The sequence below is a fragment of the Stenella coeruleoalba genome (genome assembly GCF_951394435.1).
Source record: "Stenella coeruleoalba genome assembly, chromosome: 2".
NCBI classification, from domain to species: Eukaryota; Metazoa; Chordata; class Mammalia; order Artiodactyla; family Delphinidae; genus Stenella; species Stenella coeruleoalba.
In genome coordinates, this window is record NC_137147.1 from 134746955 (window position 1) to 134761357 (window position 14403).

A 14403-nucleotide genomic window follows, 5' to 3' on the forward strand; every position below is an offset into this window, starting at 1 on the left:
GAGAAGCAGAAATCTGGACTTCTGTGCAAAATTTGTTGGCAACTGTCTTAGGTTGGGTTCTTCTGGTGCAGACCCTGAGATGAGGATTTGTATGAAAGTCATTTTTTTTTTTTTTTTGTGATGGGGAGCAAAGTGTTTCCAGGAAAATCTGGTAAGGGACTGGGGAAGAAGGGCAGGGAAAGGAAGGAAAGGAAGGAAGGAAGCCAAACAAGGGTGACACCGAGCAAATCCTGTGGGGAGCTCCAGGATGGTGTACACCACACCTGGGAGTTGCCCCAATCAGGGCAAAGGAGTTGAACGTTTTATATCCCCTCACCTGTCAGTCACTGGCTCAGGACCCTTGCAGCCCTTGGTGCTAGCAGGCAAAGTGGTTTCCTGCAGTCAGGCCTCTGATAACGAGCCACAGGTGCTAGCTGTAGGGAGTGCAAGCCTGGTGCTTTCCTGGAGTTGTGTGAGCACAGACTGTAAAGGGATCCTAGGGGCTCTGGGCAGAGCACTGACTATAGAAACTGAATAAAAAATTGTAGAAGAACTAGGTGGCCAACACCATTCTGAACAAACCTAACTCATCTGTGGGCTGAATGCAACCATCTATGGGAGAAAGAGAGGACTGCAGGCTGGGGTTTGAATAAAGCAGGTGGCCTTGTGAGACTTTCCGCTACCACCAAGTACCACCTTTTGGAGGCAGCCGCAGGCAGGCCAGCCTGAATGTACCAGGGTGGGGGGAGACGTGTTCTGTGAGACTGTCCGCCTTGGGGTCTGGAGCGGGCTGTGGCCTGGGGAAGCTTCCGCAGAGGTGCATCTGTTGCCATGGCTCACTGCTAGTCTCCTGGTCTCTGCACGATTGGATGGAAATTCCCACACTCAGGACACGAAGCCCCCACCCCACTCCCAGCAGCAGCCTGGGCCCTGGGCGACAGCACCCATGGCTGAGAGTCGGGGCACTGGCAGATCGAGGTCAGAGGTGTCACGAACACCTGTGCTGCAGAAGTCCCTACACCAGCCTGGCAGAATCACTTCATGGCAGAAATTCTCTTTGGTTTGGAATTTGCATTATTTCTGCTGATAGGAGGAGCAGTGACTTGTCCAAAGTCACGCAGCAGACCTCTGGCAGGGCCAGATCAGACCCCAGTTAGCACTCTTGACTCCCGGCAGGGACCGGGTGTGGTGGAATGCATGTGGGCTTTAGGGCTAGGATGACACGTGAGACCTGAATTAAAATCCAGCTCCACACTGCCAGCTGACTGACCTTGGGGCCACCTTACCCCCTGAGCCTCAGTCTCTTATCGGCAAAGTGGGTAGAAGTCATACATTCCTCAGTGGATTCTTGTGAGGATTAAAAGAGATGATGTTTGTAAAACCCTTAGTGTGAAACTGGGTGCAGAGAACTGTTTAATAAATGCCCCTCCCCATTCTACAGGGTGTTTACTTTTCTCAAATACTTTCTACCCATAATTTCATTGGTTGCTCAAACCTGGCTGACAAAGTCAACAGGGCAGGATTTATTACCTGTATTTGTCAGGTGAGGAAACCGAGGGTGGAAGGGTCAGCTGTCCCAGTGGTAGGATCTTGACCCAGGCCTCCTGACTCCCAGTTCCCTGTCCTTCCCACTTTCTCAGGTGGCCTGAAAGTAGGCTGCCTGGTCCTGTTACCGCTCCCTCTGTTGGGGACGACTCCCCGCTGAGACTGGGGAGGCAGGCAGTGGAGGGTCGAGGGGTGGGGTGAGTTCTGTGGGACAGACTGGGTTTGAGGAACCTGGGGGACATGTAGGTGCAGAGAGGTTGGATGTGGGTCTGAGCTCAGGGCTGAGAGGGGACAGTGCCTGTGGGGGTGAGGGTGGTGGTGGCCAGGGCCCCTCTGAGTAGCTGCAGAGGGAAGATGGAGGCGTATTTCCTGGAATGCCCTGAGGGGCTTGTCTCTTGGTTTCTGTCCCAAGTGGAAATTCAGAACCTCGTCGGCTCCCTCAGTCCCCAAGAAGCCCCCAACCTTCTGTGTGTCTTGGACTTAACAGCTGGACTGCCGTTAAAAGCAGAGCAGTCGCTCTTTCCCTTCTCTAGCGTCGGTTCGTGTCTCCAGGCCCCAGCCCGCTGGGGGCCAGCCTTGCTCCCCACTTACACCTGGGCCCTGGGGGCCATGGTATTTTGGGGAGATTTGGCAGAGTTGCCGGTGGGTGGGCAGGGTGGGCCCTGGGACAGGAGCTAAGTAAGCTCTTCTCTTACTGTCCCCACTGCCCCTCTGGCCTGGCCACCCTCTGGGCTACCCAAAAATGGCCAGGCAGGCTCTGACCCTGGACAGAGGCCCCAGGTCAGGACCCTGAACTGGACATCACTACCCTGTCTTGTGCGCAGGAAGGGAGATCCCAGGAGGCCAGATGGATGACTCCCCACCCCCTCCACACCATACACCCTTATCTTGCCTAGCAGCCGGGAAGGAAGTTGCTTTGAGCTGCTGTCTGCCGGGCACACTGCCCAGCTAGGGGCTCCCCCCAGACTCCTGGGGTTGGATTGGGGTTTCCCAGCTGGAACCCTGTCTCCATACCCTCAGTAGCCTGCCCCACCCCTGGGGCTTCTCCCAGCCTCACCTTGGCCTGTAGGCAGCAGCAGGGAGACCTCTGAGGCCTCAGGTCTGCATGAGACCTGGGGAGGGAGGTGTTTCGAAGAGAAAACCCTGCTCTATCTCCTCCTCCAACTCCAGTTCATGTGAATCTCTCCCCTTCTTTAGGCCTCAGCTTCCCCGACTGTCAGATGTACTCTGATGTCCTCAGAGGCTGGGCCTCAGTCCCCACTCCAACCTCCCTCAGTGAGGATCATGTTAGCTGGTCATTCTGAGGACACGGTGGTGGTGCTGGGTGAGGGCTGGAGAGTCGGCCTCCCATGGGGAGGGAAAAGCTTGCCCAAGATCCCCTGGTGAAGCTGCAGAGATGCTGGATTCCTGACCCTCAGCCTTCAGCTGCCTCCCCCAGCCCAGCTCAGCCCAGCCCAGCCTCCCAGCCGAGAGTTCCCGAACGTTAGTAGCAGCTCTTGGGAGTCAGGGTAGGTGGAGGGTCTCGGCAGGCGTAGACGACTGTCTCAGAGGACGCCAGCCTCTGCCTGCATCCTGGGCGATCTAGGTCAGCATCCTCCCTCCCAAGCCTCTTCCCTCCCTCTGAGGTGTGAGCTTGTTATAGGCATGGAGGCTATTGTTAGAAACCGTGGTTGCCCCCCTTTGGATGTTCCCCTGCAGGGCCCAGCACCCCAGTGACCCATCCCAGAAGCCTCTTCTTTCCCTCGGCAGCATCTTGGCGTAATGGGAGGGGCTGGATGCAGGAAGTCAGGCCAGGGGGGCTGTGCAGCCCCCAGTGAAGCTCCTCGCCCTGTGGGCCTCATTTTTTCCACCTCTCTCAGAATCGGGAGTTTGGGACGACACAGAGGCATGGTCCTGGGGGACAGGAGCTGGTCCTCTCTACGGGCCCTAGGAAGGGACCTAGCGTGACCCTCTAGTTTGTACTCAGGATACACATGCACCAGCCACCCTCTCAGGACCCGGATGGCTGTTCTCAATGTGGCCGCTTGTTCCTGAGACAAAGGGAGGAGTTTGTTCTTCTTCCCCGAGGAGAAAACAAATCCCAGGAGGGAACTCAACAAGGCCCCAAGAAGAGGCCTTGGCAGAAACTCCAGTTTCTGGTCTCTCCCCAGGACTGAGAAATCAGCTCTTTATTTTGAGGGCCGGGAAAGAGACCGAAGGAAAGGGACCAACATGTGCTGAGCACCTCCTGTGTGCCGGCTGTGGACATCCTCTCCTGATCCCCAAGACAGCCCTGGGAGCTGGCAGTTACTGACCCATTACACAGATGAGGAAACTGAGGCTCAGAGCAGAGAAGGCACTTGCCCAAGGTGGGAGACGGTGAGAGACGTGTCGCCCTGCTGTTACCCTGTGGTCCAGAAACGACAGAAGGGAATAGGAGTAGGAGCTTCCCCCAAGTGCCATGCTGGGCACAGAAAGTGAGCTGTCCAGGCCACCTGCCTGGCAAGCCTTGTGGGGCCCTTGAAATGAAGACAGTCAACCCCGAAAGTCAGAACCAACATCATAAAAGGGGGTTTTAATGAGGTATAAAGAGCAAGACAAATATTTGCACAGTGCAGCTGACTTGCGGGTGGCCTATGGCCCCAGCCCACAGTGGGGACACATGGGTGTTTAGCAACCTCTCCCAGCAACGTCCAGCCTTGCTCTCAGCAACCACCCCTGGGTGCTGTAGAATGTTGGGGGTGGGGTGAGTGTCCACCGTCTAGGGTACCCTCCTAGCCTGAATGGGTGTATCCCCCACCAACTCTTTGCAGAAAGCTCAGACTTTGCCATGCTGGTGCCCCTGGCTTTGTGTGTCTGAGAGCCATCCGCAGTACCCCTCACCACCACCAGAACTACCACCACCCCACCCCTACAGGACACTCCCAGCATCTGCATCCTTCAGCCAATATCAGGCACGCCACCACCACCACCACGCTCTCTGAGGATACATGAGTCTGTGCCACCTGCAGGAAAAAGCACCTTTTTTTCTTCCTGCAAAAGCAGGTTCCCTGTGGGCTGTGCCTGCCCAGACTGGGGCCTTTTTCGAATGCCACTGTGTATACTCGTGGCAGCCCTGATCACCATCATCCCCACCACTGTCTTCATCACCTTCACCTTCGTCGCTTAAGCACTTCTCAGTTCCTGAGACCCTACCATGTGCTCTGCATACTCGTTGCTGAGATCAGTATAAAGGCAAAATTATACAAGGACCTGATCTTGGAAGAAAATTAGTTACAAAGAAAAGAAAAACAAGGATGATAGAAAAAGGAAAGAACACATTGCATTCAAATGTGCCAACCTTGATCTGGTCTTTAAGACCCAGAGTAATACATAGAAAGGAGCAGTTATTGCAGGCTGTGGAGTCTGGGATGCTTTCTAAAAGTGATCCAAGTCTTCCTTCAGTGTGGTATCTGGTTTTGGCTGTTAGAACAAGATACCACAGGCTGGGGGGCTTAGATGACAAATATTTATTTCTCACAGTTCTGGAGGCTGGAAGGATGAGATCAGGATGCTGTCATGGTCAGGTTCTGGTGAGGGCCCGCTTCCTGGTTTGTAGATGGCCGTCCTCTTTCTGTGTCCTCACGTGGCCACATATCAACTCTCGCATGTCTCTTCTTATAAGGGCACTAATTCCATCCATGGGGCCCTACCCTCATGACCTAATCATCTTGCAAAGGCTCCACCTCCTAATACCATTACATTGAGAGTTAGGGCTTCAATGTAGGATTTTGGGGAGATTTCAGTTCATACAAGTTGGGAAATGAAGGAACTTAATAATAATGAATCCCCCCCTCCACCACCCATGTATGTGTTCAGGGCCCAGAGCACTTTCTTAGCCAGTTTAATTTCTTGAACAACCCTGAGAAGTGGGGGCAGATGTCTAGCTTTGTTTTAGTTGAGGAGATGCTGAGGTGTGGAGGGAGGTGAGGACAGGTGTTAGCCATCTCTGAGACTAGGTGGTCCCATGTCACTCAGCCTCTCCATCCCCCCAGAGTTGGGGAGCTGGTGGCATTCTGGTCAACCAAGACTTTGCAAGGTTACTGGGCCCAAGGTCATAGAGCTGTTGTGTTCACCTAAGCAGCTGCTTTAGAGGCAGAAGTGGGATCTTCCTTGGAGCCACAGCTGGGGCACTGGTACTCAGGAGCTGCCTGCCCTGCCTGGTCTCTAGTGCCCACCCCTCCTTATACAGAGATGTGTCCGCTAAGCTGGGCAATGGCATGCTGACAGCCCTGGGGCTGGTTTCTGGGCCCCAGTGGGGCTAGGCTGCCAGGCGCACAGCTCTGTCTACAGTATTACGCTGTGCACCAGGCTTACAGAGGTGAAATGCCGGAAAGTCCCGCCTGGCCCTGGGTCCAGCTTGCTGTGTGGATCTGGCCACATCACTTGGCCACTTTGGGTTTGAGTTGTTTTATTTACAAAACGGAGCTACTGAAAACCACCCTTCCCGCCCTGGGCCAATCTAATAATTTGCAGGCAGCCCTGGGTTCAAATCTGCCCCTTCTGCTGCCACCATGACCAAGGGCAAGTCCGTTTACTTCTCTGAGCCTGGGTGTAAAAGCGTTAACAACATTTTCAGCAAAGGGTTGTTGTGAGTTTGAATGAGATGATGACTGGGACCGTGTGCCCCCCCCCTCAGGTTCGGTGTTACTGTCTCTCTGTTGCCGGGGACACAGGGGTGATGGGACAGCTAGAGCTGCCATCCTCCAGGAAACTTTCCAAGGTCTGTTTCATCCTTTCAGCTCGTACATCCAGAGTCATGCTACTAAGGGGGCCACAGGTGGGCGCAACCCAGGGGGTGATACACAGTAGTATTCATCTTTGGTTTCTCCAGACCAAGACCCAGGCTAAGCCTGTATTCCAGAAGGGGAAACTGAGGTCTCAAGTATCAGAATATCCTGCCACCAGCTACGGGGCTGTTGCTAAAAGACCACTAGACAGGGGTTGAAATATCTAGGGTCTGTTTCTTTGGGTCTCAGGTTCCCCCATCTGAAATGGGCTTAAACTAGGTCTCTGTGGCATTTGACAAGTCTTCAGGTTTGGCCCAAAGCCCCTCTCCAGGAAGGCTCTCTACCTGGGAATAATATGGAGGGACCAGAACTAGGGGTGGGGGCACCTCCAGAGTCTCCCAGGCCAGAGGCAAGTCTAGAACTTCCAGAGACCTCTCTTTAGACTTCTTTCCATCTCTGTCCCCTCCCCATCCTGTCACCATGGTGACCCCTGCTGAAACCAGACCAAGAGGCAGCTTGGGGAGGAGGGAGGTGGGGCAGGGATGCTGGGATGTACGCATCCTTGGCCCTGCCCAGCCACACCTCAGCCTCTTGCTCAGAGCCACAGGAGTGGAGATACACGGGTGGCCATGGTTGCTGTACCTTATTAAACTGTACAGGAGAGCATTACTACTCATACATGTTAACTAATCATAAGGATTAATTATTAATAACTTATCAATAATGGTTTGCAATTTGTTGAATACTTCCATACCCAGTACTAAGCACTGTATATGTATAATTTAATCCTTTTGACAACCCACTCAAGGTAAGAAATTTTATCGCCATTTCCCACATGAGGAAACACGATCAGAGAGGTTCAGGAACTTTCTCAAGGTCACACAACTAGGAATTGGGTAGGAGTTGGGCCTGGGATCAAGGTCTGTGTGAACTTGGAGCCTAGGTGTCTGTACTGCCCCCCACGCAGTTCCATGGCTGCCTTTGGCAGAACCCGCTGCCCCTGGGAGGGTCCTGAGAGTCTAGTGACAGACTTAGGGAAACACCATGTCCCTGGTGTGACCGCAGACCATAGTACCCCGAGGAGCCTCTGGTGGGCTGGCTCTTCTTCGTGTTGTCCTCACAGCCCAGGTGAGCTGCCCGTTTCCAGGCTGTGTGGGGCTCTACGTGCCCTCCCTTCACGTGTCCGGCCTGGGTGGCTGGACTCCCCATGGGAGCCCACCCCCGTATCTGCACGGATCCCAGGTGGAGTCCCTCTGGAGCCCCACAGCCTGCAGGCTGCTTCTCCCAGGGCCAGCCTGACGCCTTCCCACCCTCTCCACGGCCGGGACCTGCACCGAGCTGGGCGCGCTGCCCAGTGTGTGCAGAGCATCAGGGCCTGCGAGCAGCTGCGGGGTCTGCCCGGGAGCGGGCAGGCTCCCAGCTAATTGGGCCAATCTCTCCCCTCTGCCCGCAGATCTTCCACATGACCTACGACCTGGCCAGCGCCGTGGTGCGCATCGTGAACCTCATTGGCATGATGCTCCTGCTCTGCCACTGGGACGGCTGCCTGCAGTTCCTGGTGCCCATGCTGCAGGACTTCCCCGACGACTGCTGGGTGTCCATCAACAACATGGTGGTGAGTGCCCAGCCCTCGGCCCTCCCTCCAGGTGCGGGGGGAGGGGACCGACGAGGTGCAGATGGGCAGAGCAGGTCACGTAGGGCCTCGGCGGAGCCCTTGGCTCTGTGCTGCTGCCTCTGCTGCCTTACAGCCTCCACTGAAGACGGGAGCCTCGCTCTTTGGCGCTGGTTGCACCCAGGGAGACTAAGACCAGGGCTTCCTCAGATTGTATCAGGTGTGGGAATACCAGGCTGGTGGCTCCTGCCCTCCTATCTCTGCTCCCCGAGGCTGACCAACCATTAAAAGCCAGCAGAGTCCTAGGAAGGAGAAACCAGTGAGGGCCACTGTGGGCAGCCCACATGGACTCCCAGATCACACGTGGCTGCCGCTTTCTGCTCCAGCAGCAGAGCTGGGCTGTCCCTCTGCACCCTCCTCCTGCCCCACCCCACAGGCACACAGCCCCGTCCTAGGTGGGGTCCTGAGCAGGGAAGGCAGGTTCGAAGGAGCCTGATCCCCTCCCTCCCCATCCACCCTGTGGGTGGGTGAGAGGAGCCGTGGGGCAGGGTTCCCCAGCCTCCTGTGAACAGGGCATGCTCCAGGCAGGGTGGCGGGTCCCCTGGGCCTATGGGCCTTTCTCTGGCTCTGCGAACCCCTGCGTCCTCCTCTCACTCCCAGTCAGTTTGGTTTGGTCTCTAGGCAAACGCTCAGGGCCCCAGGGGAGGAAAAACTGGCTTTGAAAGAGGTGAAAGAGACCCTGAGGCATCTTTCAGCATCAAACAGGCCTTTGCAAAACAGCCTTTTGATGAGCTAAGTGTAAATGAATCGGCCACGTGGATTGAATTTCCCGGTCCCCAGAGGCTCAGCAGTAAGCCAGAGCCCTGGCTGGAGGCAGCTGGGGGCTGCCTGGGGACGGGGAGCCCAGGCCCCCTCTATCCCTGGAGATCATTGACCTCCCACCCTCTGGAATGAGAGCCCCTAGACCAGCTCAGCTGTGTCCAGGATGGTCTGAGTGAGCTTGAACTTGGCACGCAGCGCCTGTGCCTTCCTCCAGGTGCTGGGAACAACCTGGTGATTGCGGAAGTGCTTAGGGCTCTGGGCAGGGGTTCTGGGCGTGCAGTAGGGTGGCTTTCCACATTCTTCTAACGCATCTGCCTCTTGAGCAGACAGCACTGGGGAGGTGGGTTTATCCGGTGGCCCCTTCATTTGGGGCAGTTTCCGCTGTGGGAGGGTGACAGGCCCACACATGCATTAAATTCAGGAGATGGCCCTTCCGAGCGCAGTGTTCCCACACTGAGCCTTCCTGGAGACACCGACTGGCTTTGGAGACAAAAATAGCCAGGAGCCTCGCTCCCTCTCTCCCTCCTCCGCCCCCAGCACTGTGTGTGTTTCAGGCCATCCACCTCTGGGGTGGGGGAGGGTAACGAGTGGCCACAGCCCTGGATGGACGCAGGCCGGGTTCACACAGGAGGCGACTTAGCTCGGCAGCTCTCTAACTCTGCTCACCCAAAACGAGGGCAGCGTTTTCGGCTCCGTCTGCCCGAGCTTGTCCCCCCAGGGGAAGCATATCTGGTTTTATAATTGAGGTCAGTGGGGAAATGGGCTTCACTTGGCGGTAGTTCGGTGCGGGGGATGGAGCTGCTTCGGTGAGCTCAGGACAGCGGGGTGGCCCAGCCTGGAGCCCTGGCTGCCGGGGAGGCTCCAGGCTGCCCCCGGGCTGAGAGGTCCGGGGCTGTGGAGGCGGTGGGGCGTTAGGCGGGTGCCCATCCCTTCGCTGGGGCTTCTGGTCTGAGCCCTGCCCCTCCACTGCCAGAGAAAGGCCTAAGTGAGGGATCCACTTGGTCACCACGGGCCGCTAGTGTGGGCCTCCCTGCCCCTCACCCGAGGCTTTCAGCCAACAGCAAGGTTGTAAGCCCAGGCCTCAGCCACTGGGAAAGTGAGGCGGAGGGGTGAGAGGTAGCAGGGACTTTTCTAGCTCTTCTTGAGAAGGGCCTGCCCTCCCCTTGGCCCAGGCCCCTCCCCCCCTCCCCCAACCTGTCCACCTTTGCCTCTGTCCACAGAACAACTCCTGGGGAAGGCAGTACTCCTACGCGCTCTTCAAGGCCATGAGCCACATGCTGTGCATCGGGTACGGCCGGCAGGCCCCGGTGGGCATGTCGGACGTCTGGCTCACCATGCTCAGCATGATCGTGGGTGCCACCTGCTACGCCATGTTCATCGGCCACGCCACCGCCCTCATCCAGTCCCTGGACTCCTCCCGGCGCCAGTACCAGGAGAAGGTAGGCTGGAACGCTCAGGAGAACCTGCCCGTCGCTCCTTCCCACAGGGAGCACAGGCTGCCAGCCACCGGGCCCCAGAGGGTCCAGGCCCCTGTGACGGGGGCCCCCGTATGGGTGACAGATGGGGGCGAACCCCTCCTAGGTGAGAACTTCTTCAGCCCCCCAGCCTTAAACCTCTAAATGTCTTTTTATTGGTACCCCGTTTTCCTCCTGCTGAAACTGGGGGCTTGTCTCTCCTGACTGAGGGCCCCTTTCCCTCCTGACCTCCCCACCCCGTGCCCACTCTCCCCTCCAGCCTCCTCCTCTCTGAGGGCCTTCCCATCAGCATTGAAACTTGCTCCATCTCTCCCTTTTTAAAAACGTCTGTCCCTCCACCATTAACGGGCTTTGCCTCCCATCTTTTCTGCTGTCTGCCTCTTTTCCATGGACAAATTCCTAAAACCAACCGACCAACCAAAAAACTCACATTGTTTACGGCTGCTGAATCCACTTTCTTCTCTCAGCCCATTGAGTCTGAGGTTACCTCTACCCTCCGTGTTGCTGAAGCCAGGGGGTCCTTTGGGGTCCTTGTCTTGCTTGGCCTCTGACAGTTATGACTCCCTGCTTGGCTTCACACTTGTTTCCATGACCACGCACTCTCCATTCTCCTCCCTGCTCTCCTTGGCTGGCTCGTCTTCTCAGTCATCCCACATTGGGCCCCTGGTGGCGTGGGCCCAGCTCTCTGCTTCTCTCTCCCCCATCTTCCTAGGGGCTGCTCTTTTCCCACCTCACCCTCACCCCACGCTCTGTGTCCATCTCAGTGCAGTGGGACCCAAATAGTATAGTCAGCCCCCACCTCTTTGGAGCGCTAGTAGGTGAAAATAGACTCCCCTGTTTCTGATTGTTCCTGGGGTACAGGGACTTCCCTTACATCTCAGTGTGGGGAACATCTGTTCTTGCCTAATGGTGCCTCCTGTCCCAGCCATGCTTCTGAAGATCCCCGCTCTCCACCCACAATCCAGGGATGGCCGGAGCAGCACCCACCCATCACCCCCGGGGTGAGCAGGAGCATTTCTTATTTGGTGAAGCCCTGGGCACTTAGGTTCACAAATCTCTTGTGCCCAAACCTCTTTTTAAGGCCCCTGCTCTACCCAGCCCCTCTCCTGGGCTGGAGTTGCTCTTCAACAAAAGACAGCCTCCGCCGAGGCCATGTTTGGATACATGCCCCACCTGATGGGTCCGGCCTCCTGGCTTCAGCCTCCAGTCCCTCTAACCCACTGCAGCCCATTCTGCTGCCTCTGCCAGTTCGTTACAACTGATGGGAAACAGCTCCTTCTAGAGTCTGTGGGTGAGGCCTCTCTGGTCCACAGTGTAACACAGAAGAGACCGACGTTTAGAGGAAACTCGATCGACCTCCTGGTCAGTGGGTCTCCTGTATCTGGGAGTTGGACAGTCCCTGTTGTCGGCCGGCCATCTTCACAGTATTGAACATGGTGAGGAGTGGACACTCTGATGGCGCCCCTCCTCCACTCCAAGCGGCTGGGAGTCAGGGCCACACCCACACCGAGGACCTCAATCTCACAGGTCGGCCGTAAAGGCCCACAGGGTCTGTGCCAGCTCTGGTCACCAGCAGCCGAGACAGGGTGGTGCGAGCTGGGGCAGTGGGGCCGGCTGGCTAGGGAGTAACGCCCTCTCCCTCTCTCCTGGGACTCAGTACAAGCAGGTGGAGCAGTACATGTCCTTCCACAAGCTCCCGCCCGACACCCGGCAGCGCATCCATGACTACTACGAGCACCGCTACCAGGGCAAGATGTTCGACGAGGAGAGCATCCTGGGCGAGCTGAGCGAGCCGCTGCGGGAGGTGAGCTTTGCGGCTGCCGGCCCGGGAGGGGGTCCAGGCCTTCCTGCTGGGCGGCTCCCCTCACCTCCACCTCCCTTTCTCAATCCACCCTGTCTGGGGAGCAGGAGATCATCAACTTTAACTGCCGAAAGCTGGTGGCCTCCATGCCGCTGTTTGCCAACGCGGACCCCAACTTTGTGACCTCCATGCTGACCAAGCTGCGCTTCGAGGTCTTCCAGCCGGGGGACTACATCATCCGCGAAGGCACCATCGGCAAGAAGATGTACTTCATCCAGCACGGGGTGGTCAGCGTGCTCACCAAGGGCAACAAGGAGACCAAGCTGGCGGATGGCTCCTACTTTGGAGGTGAGACAGCCAAGGGGCCCTGGGGGGATGGGGCAATGGGCTGGAGAGACACCGAGGATGACATCACAGACCCTCACGCCACTGCCTGGAGGCGGGTGTCCGTGAGCCCAGGGCATGGGTGGTCCCAGAGACGAGAAAGACAGTCTGGTACCCATTTGGTTGGGGGCTGGCATCCCCGATGCGGTCACGGCCTAGGGGTGGGGCCTTGTGAGCCTGTCCAGCTTCTGTCCCAGACAGCGGGGCCCCAGGTCAGGGTGGGGTGGGGGATCCTTTGAAGTCTGCCGGGGACCCCCCCACCGCAACCCCCTCCCCCCCGTGACTCCTGCCGTCCTGGCAGAGATCTGCCTGCTGACGCGGGGCCGGCGCACAGCCAGCGTGAGGGCTGACACCTACTGCCGCCTCTACTCGCTGAGCGTGGACAACTTCAACGAGGTCCTGGAGGAGTACCCCATGATGCGGCGGGCCTTCGAGACGGTGGCGCTGGACCGCCTGGACCGCATCGGTGAGGCGGCCCGGAGGGAGGGTGGATTCCCCCCGCTGCACAGGCCGGGCGGGCTCCCCTCTCCTCCCACCCTACCCTGAGCTCCTGCTCTTGTTCTGTGGCCCAGGCAAGAAGAACTCCATCCTCCTCCACAAAGTCCAGCACGACCTCAACTCAGGCGTCTTCAACTACCAGGAGAACGAGATCATCCAGCAGATCGTGCAGCACGACCGGGAGATGGCGCACTGCGCCCACCGCGTCCAGGCCGCCGCCTCTGCCACTCCGACCCCCACGCCCGTCATCTGGACCCCGCTGATCCAGGCGCCGCTGCAGGCCGCCGCCGCCACCACTTCCGTGGCCATCGCGCTCACCCACCACCCGCGCCTGCCCGCCGCCATCTTCCGGCCTCCCCCGGGGCCCGGGCTGGGCGGCCTCGGGGCCGGGCAGACGCCCCGGCACCTGAAGCGGCTGCAGTCCTTGATCCCGTCGGCGCTGGGTTCCGCCTCGCCCGCCAGCAGCCCGTCGCAGGTGGACACGCCGTCTTCCTCCTCCTTCCACATCCAACAGCTGGCTGGATTCTCTGCACCCGCCGGACTGAGCCCGCTCCTGCCCTCGTCCAGCTCTTCCCCGCCGCCTGGGGTGGGCAGCTCCTCCTCGGCACCCACGCCATCCGCTGCGGCGGCCGTCGCCGCCGCCACAGCCGGGTTCGGCCACTTCCACAAGGCGCTGGGAGGCTCCCTGTCCTCCTCGGACTCTCCCCTGCTCACCCCGCTGCAGCCGGGCGCCCGCTCCCCACAGGCCAACCAGCCGGCGCCCCCGCTGCCGGGGGCCCGGGGCGGCCTGGGACTGGCGGAGCACTTCCTGCCTCCCCCAGCCTCGGCCAGGTCCCCGTCGTCCAGCCCCGGGCAGCTGGGCCAGCCTCCCGGGGAGCTGTCCCCGGGTCTGGCCGCCGGCCCACCAAGTACGCCAGAGACACCCCCGCGGCAGCCTGAGCGGCTGTCCTTGGCGGCAGGGGCCTCAGGGGGGGCCTCTCCTGTAGCCTTTACCCCCCGAGGAGGTCTCAGCCCCCCTGGCCACAGCCCAGGCCCTCCAAGAACTTTCCCAAGTGCCCCTCCCCGGGCATCCGGCTCCCACGGTTCCTTGCTCCTGCCTCCGGCATCCAGCCCCCCGCCACCCCAAGTCCCCCAGCGCCGGGGCACCCCGCCCCTCACCCCGGGCCGCCTCACCCAGGACCTCAAGCTCATCTCAGCCTCTCAGCCGGCCCTACCCCAGGACGGGGCACAGACTCTCCGCAGAGCCTCCCCGCACTCCTCTGGGGAGTCCGTGGCTGCCTTCCCACTCTTTCCCAGAGGCGGGGGCGGCAGCGGGGGCAGCGGGGGCCTCGGTCTCCCCGGGAGGCCCTATGGTGCCGTCCCTGGCCAGCACGTCACTCTGCCTCGGAAGACATCCTCAGGTTCTTTGCCACCCCCTATTTCTTTATTTGGGGCAAGAACCACCTCTTCTGGGGGTCCCCCTCTGACTGCTGCTCCCCAGAGGGAACCTGGGGCCAGGTCTGAGCCAGTGCACTCCAAACTGCCCTCCAATCTATGAGC

The 14403-nt window shown here is 58.8% G+C and overlaps 1 protein-coding gene across 2 annotated transcripts in view; it reads left to right on the top strand.

Moving 5' to 3' along the window:
• The window catches only part of HCN4 (hyperpolarization activated cyclic nucleotide gated potassium channel 4), a 42288-nt gene extending 27885 nt beyond the window's left edge, over window positions 1–14403 (top strand). Inside the window, exons 3-8 of one of the 2 annotated variants that reach the window (XM_079912091.1) lie at window positions 7726–7887; window positions 9927–10145; window positions 11839–11985; window positions 12090–12330; window positions 12668–12832; window positions 12939–14403. In XM_079912091.1, coding sequence (XP_079768217.1) covers window positions 7726–7887; window positions 9927–10145; window positions 11839–11985; window positions 12090–12330; window positions 12668–12832; window positions 12939–14401 — 2397 coding nt within the window. In that variant the 3' untranslated portion in view covers window positions 14402–14403. The remainder of the gene's footprint in view (window positions 1–7725; window positions 7888–9926; window positions 10146–11838; window positions 11986–12089; window positions 12331–12667; window positions 12833–12938) is intronic. The other variant, XM_079912092.1, reaches the window with a different exon arrangement.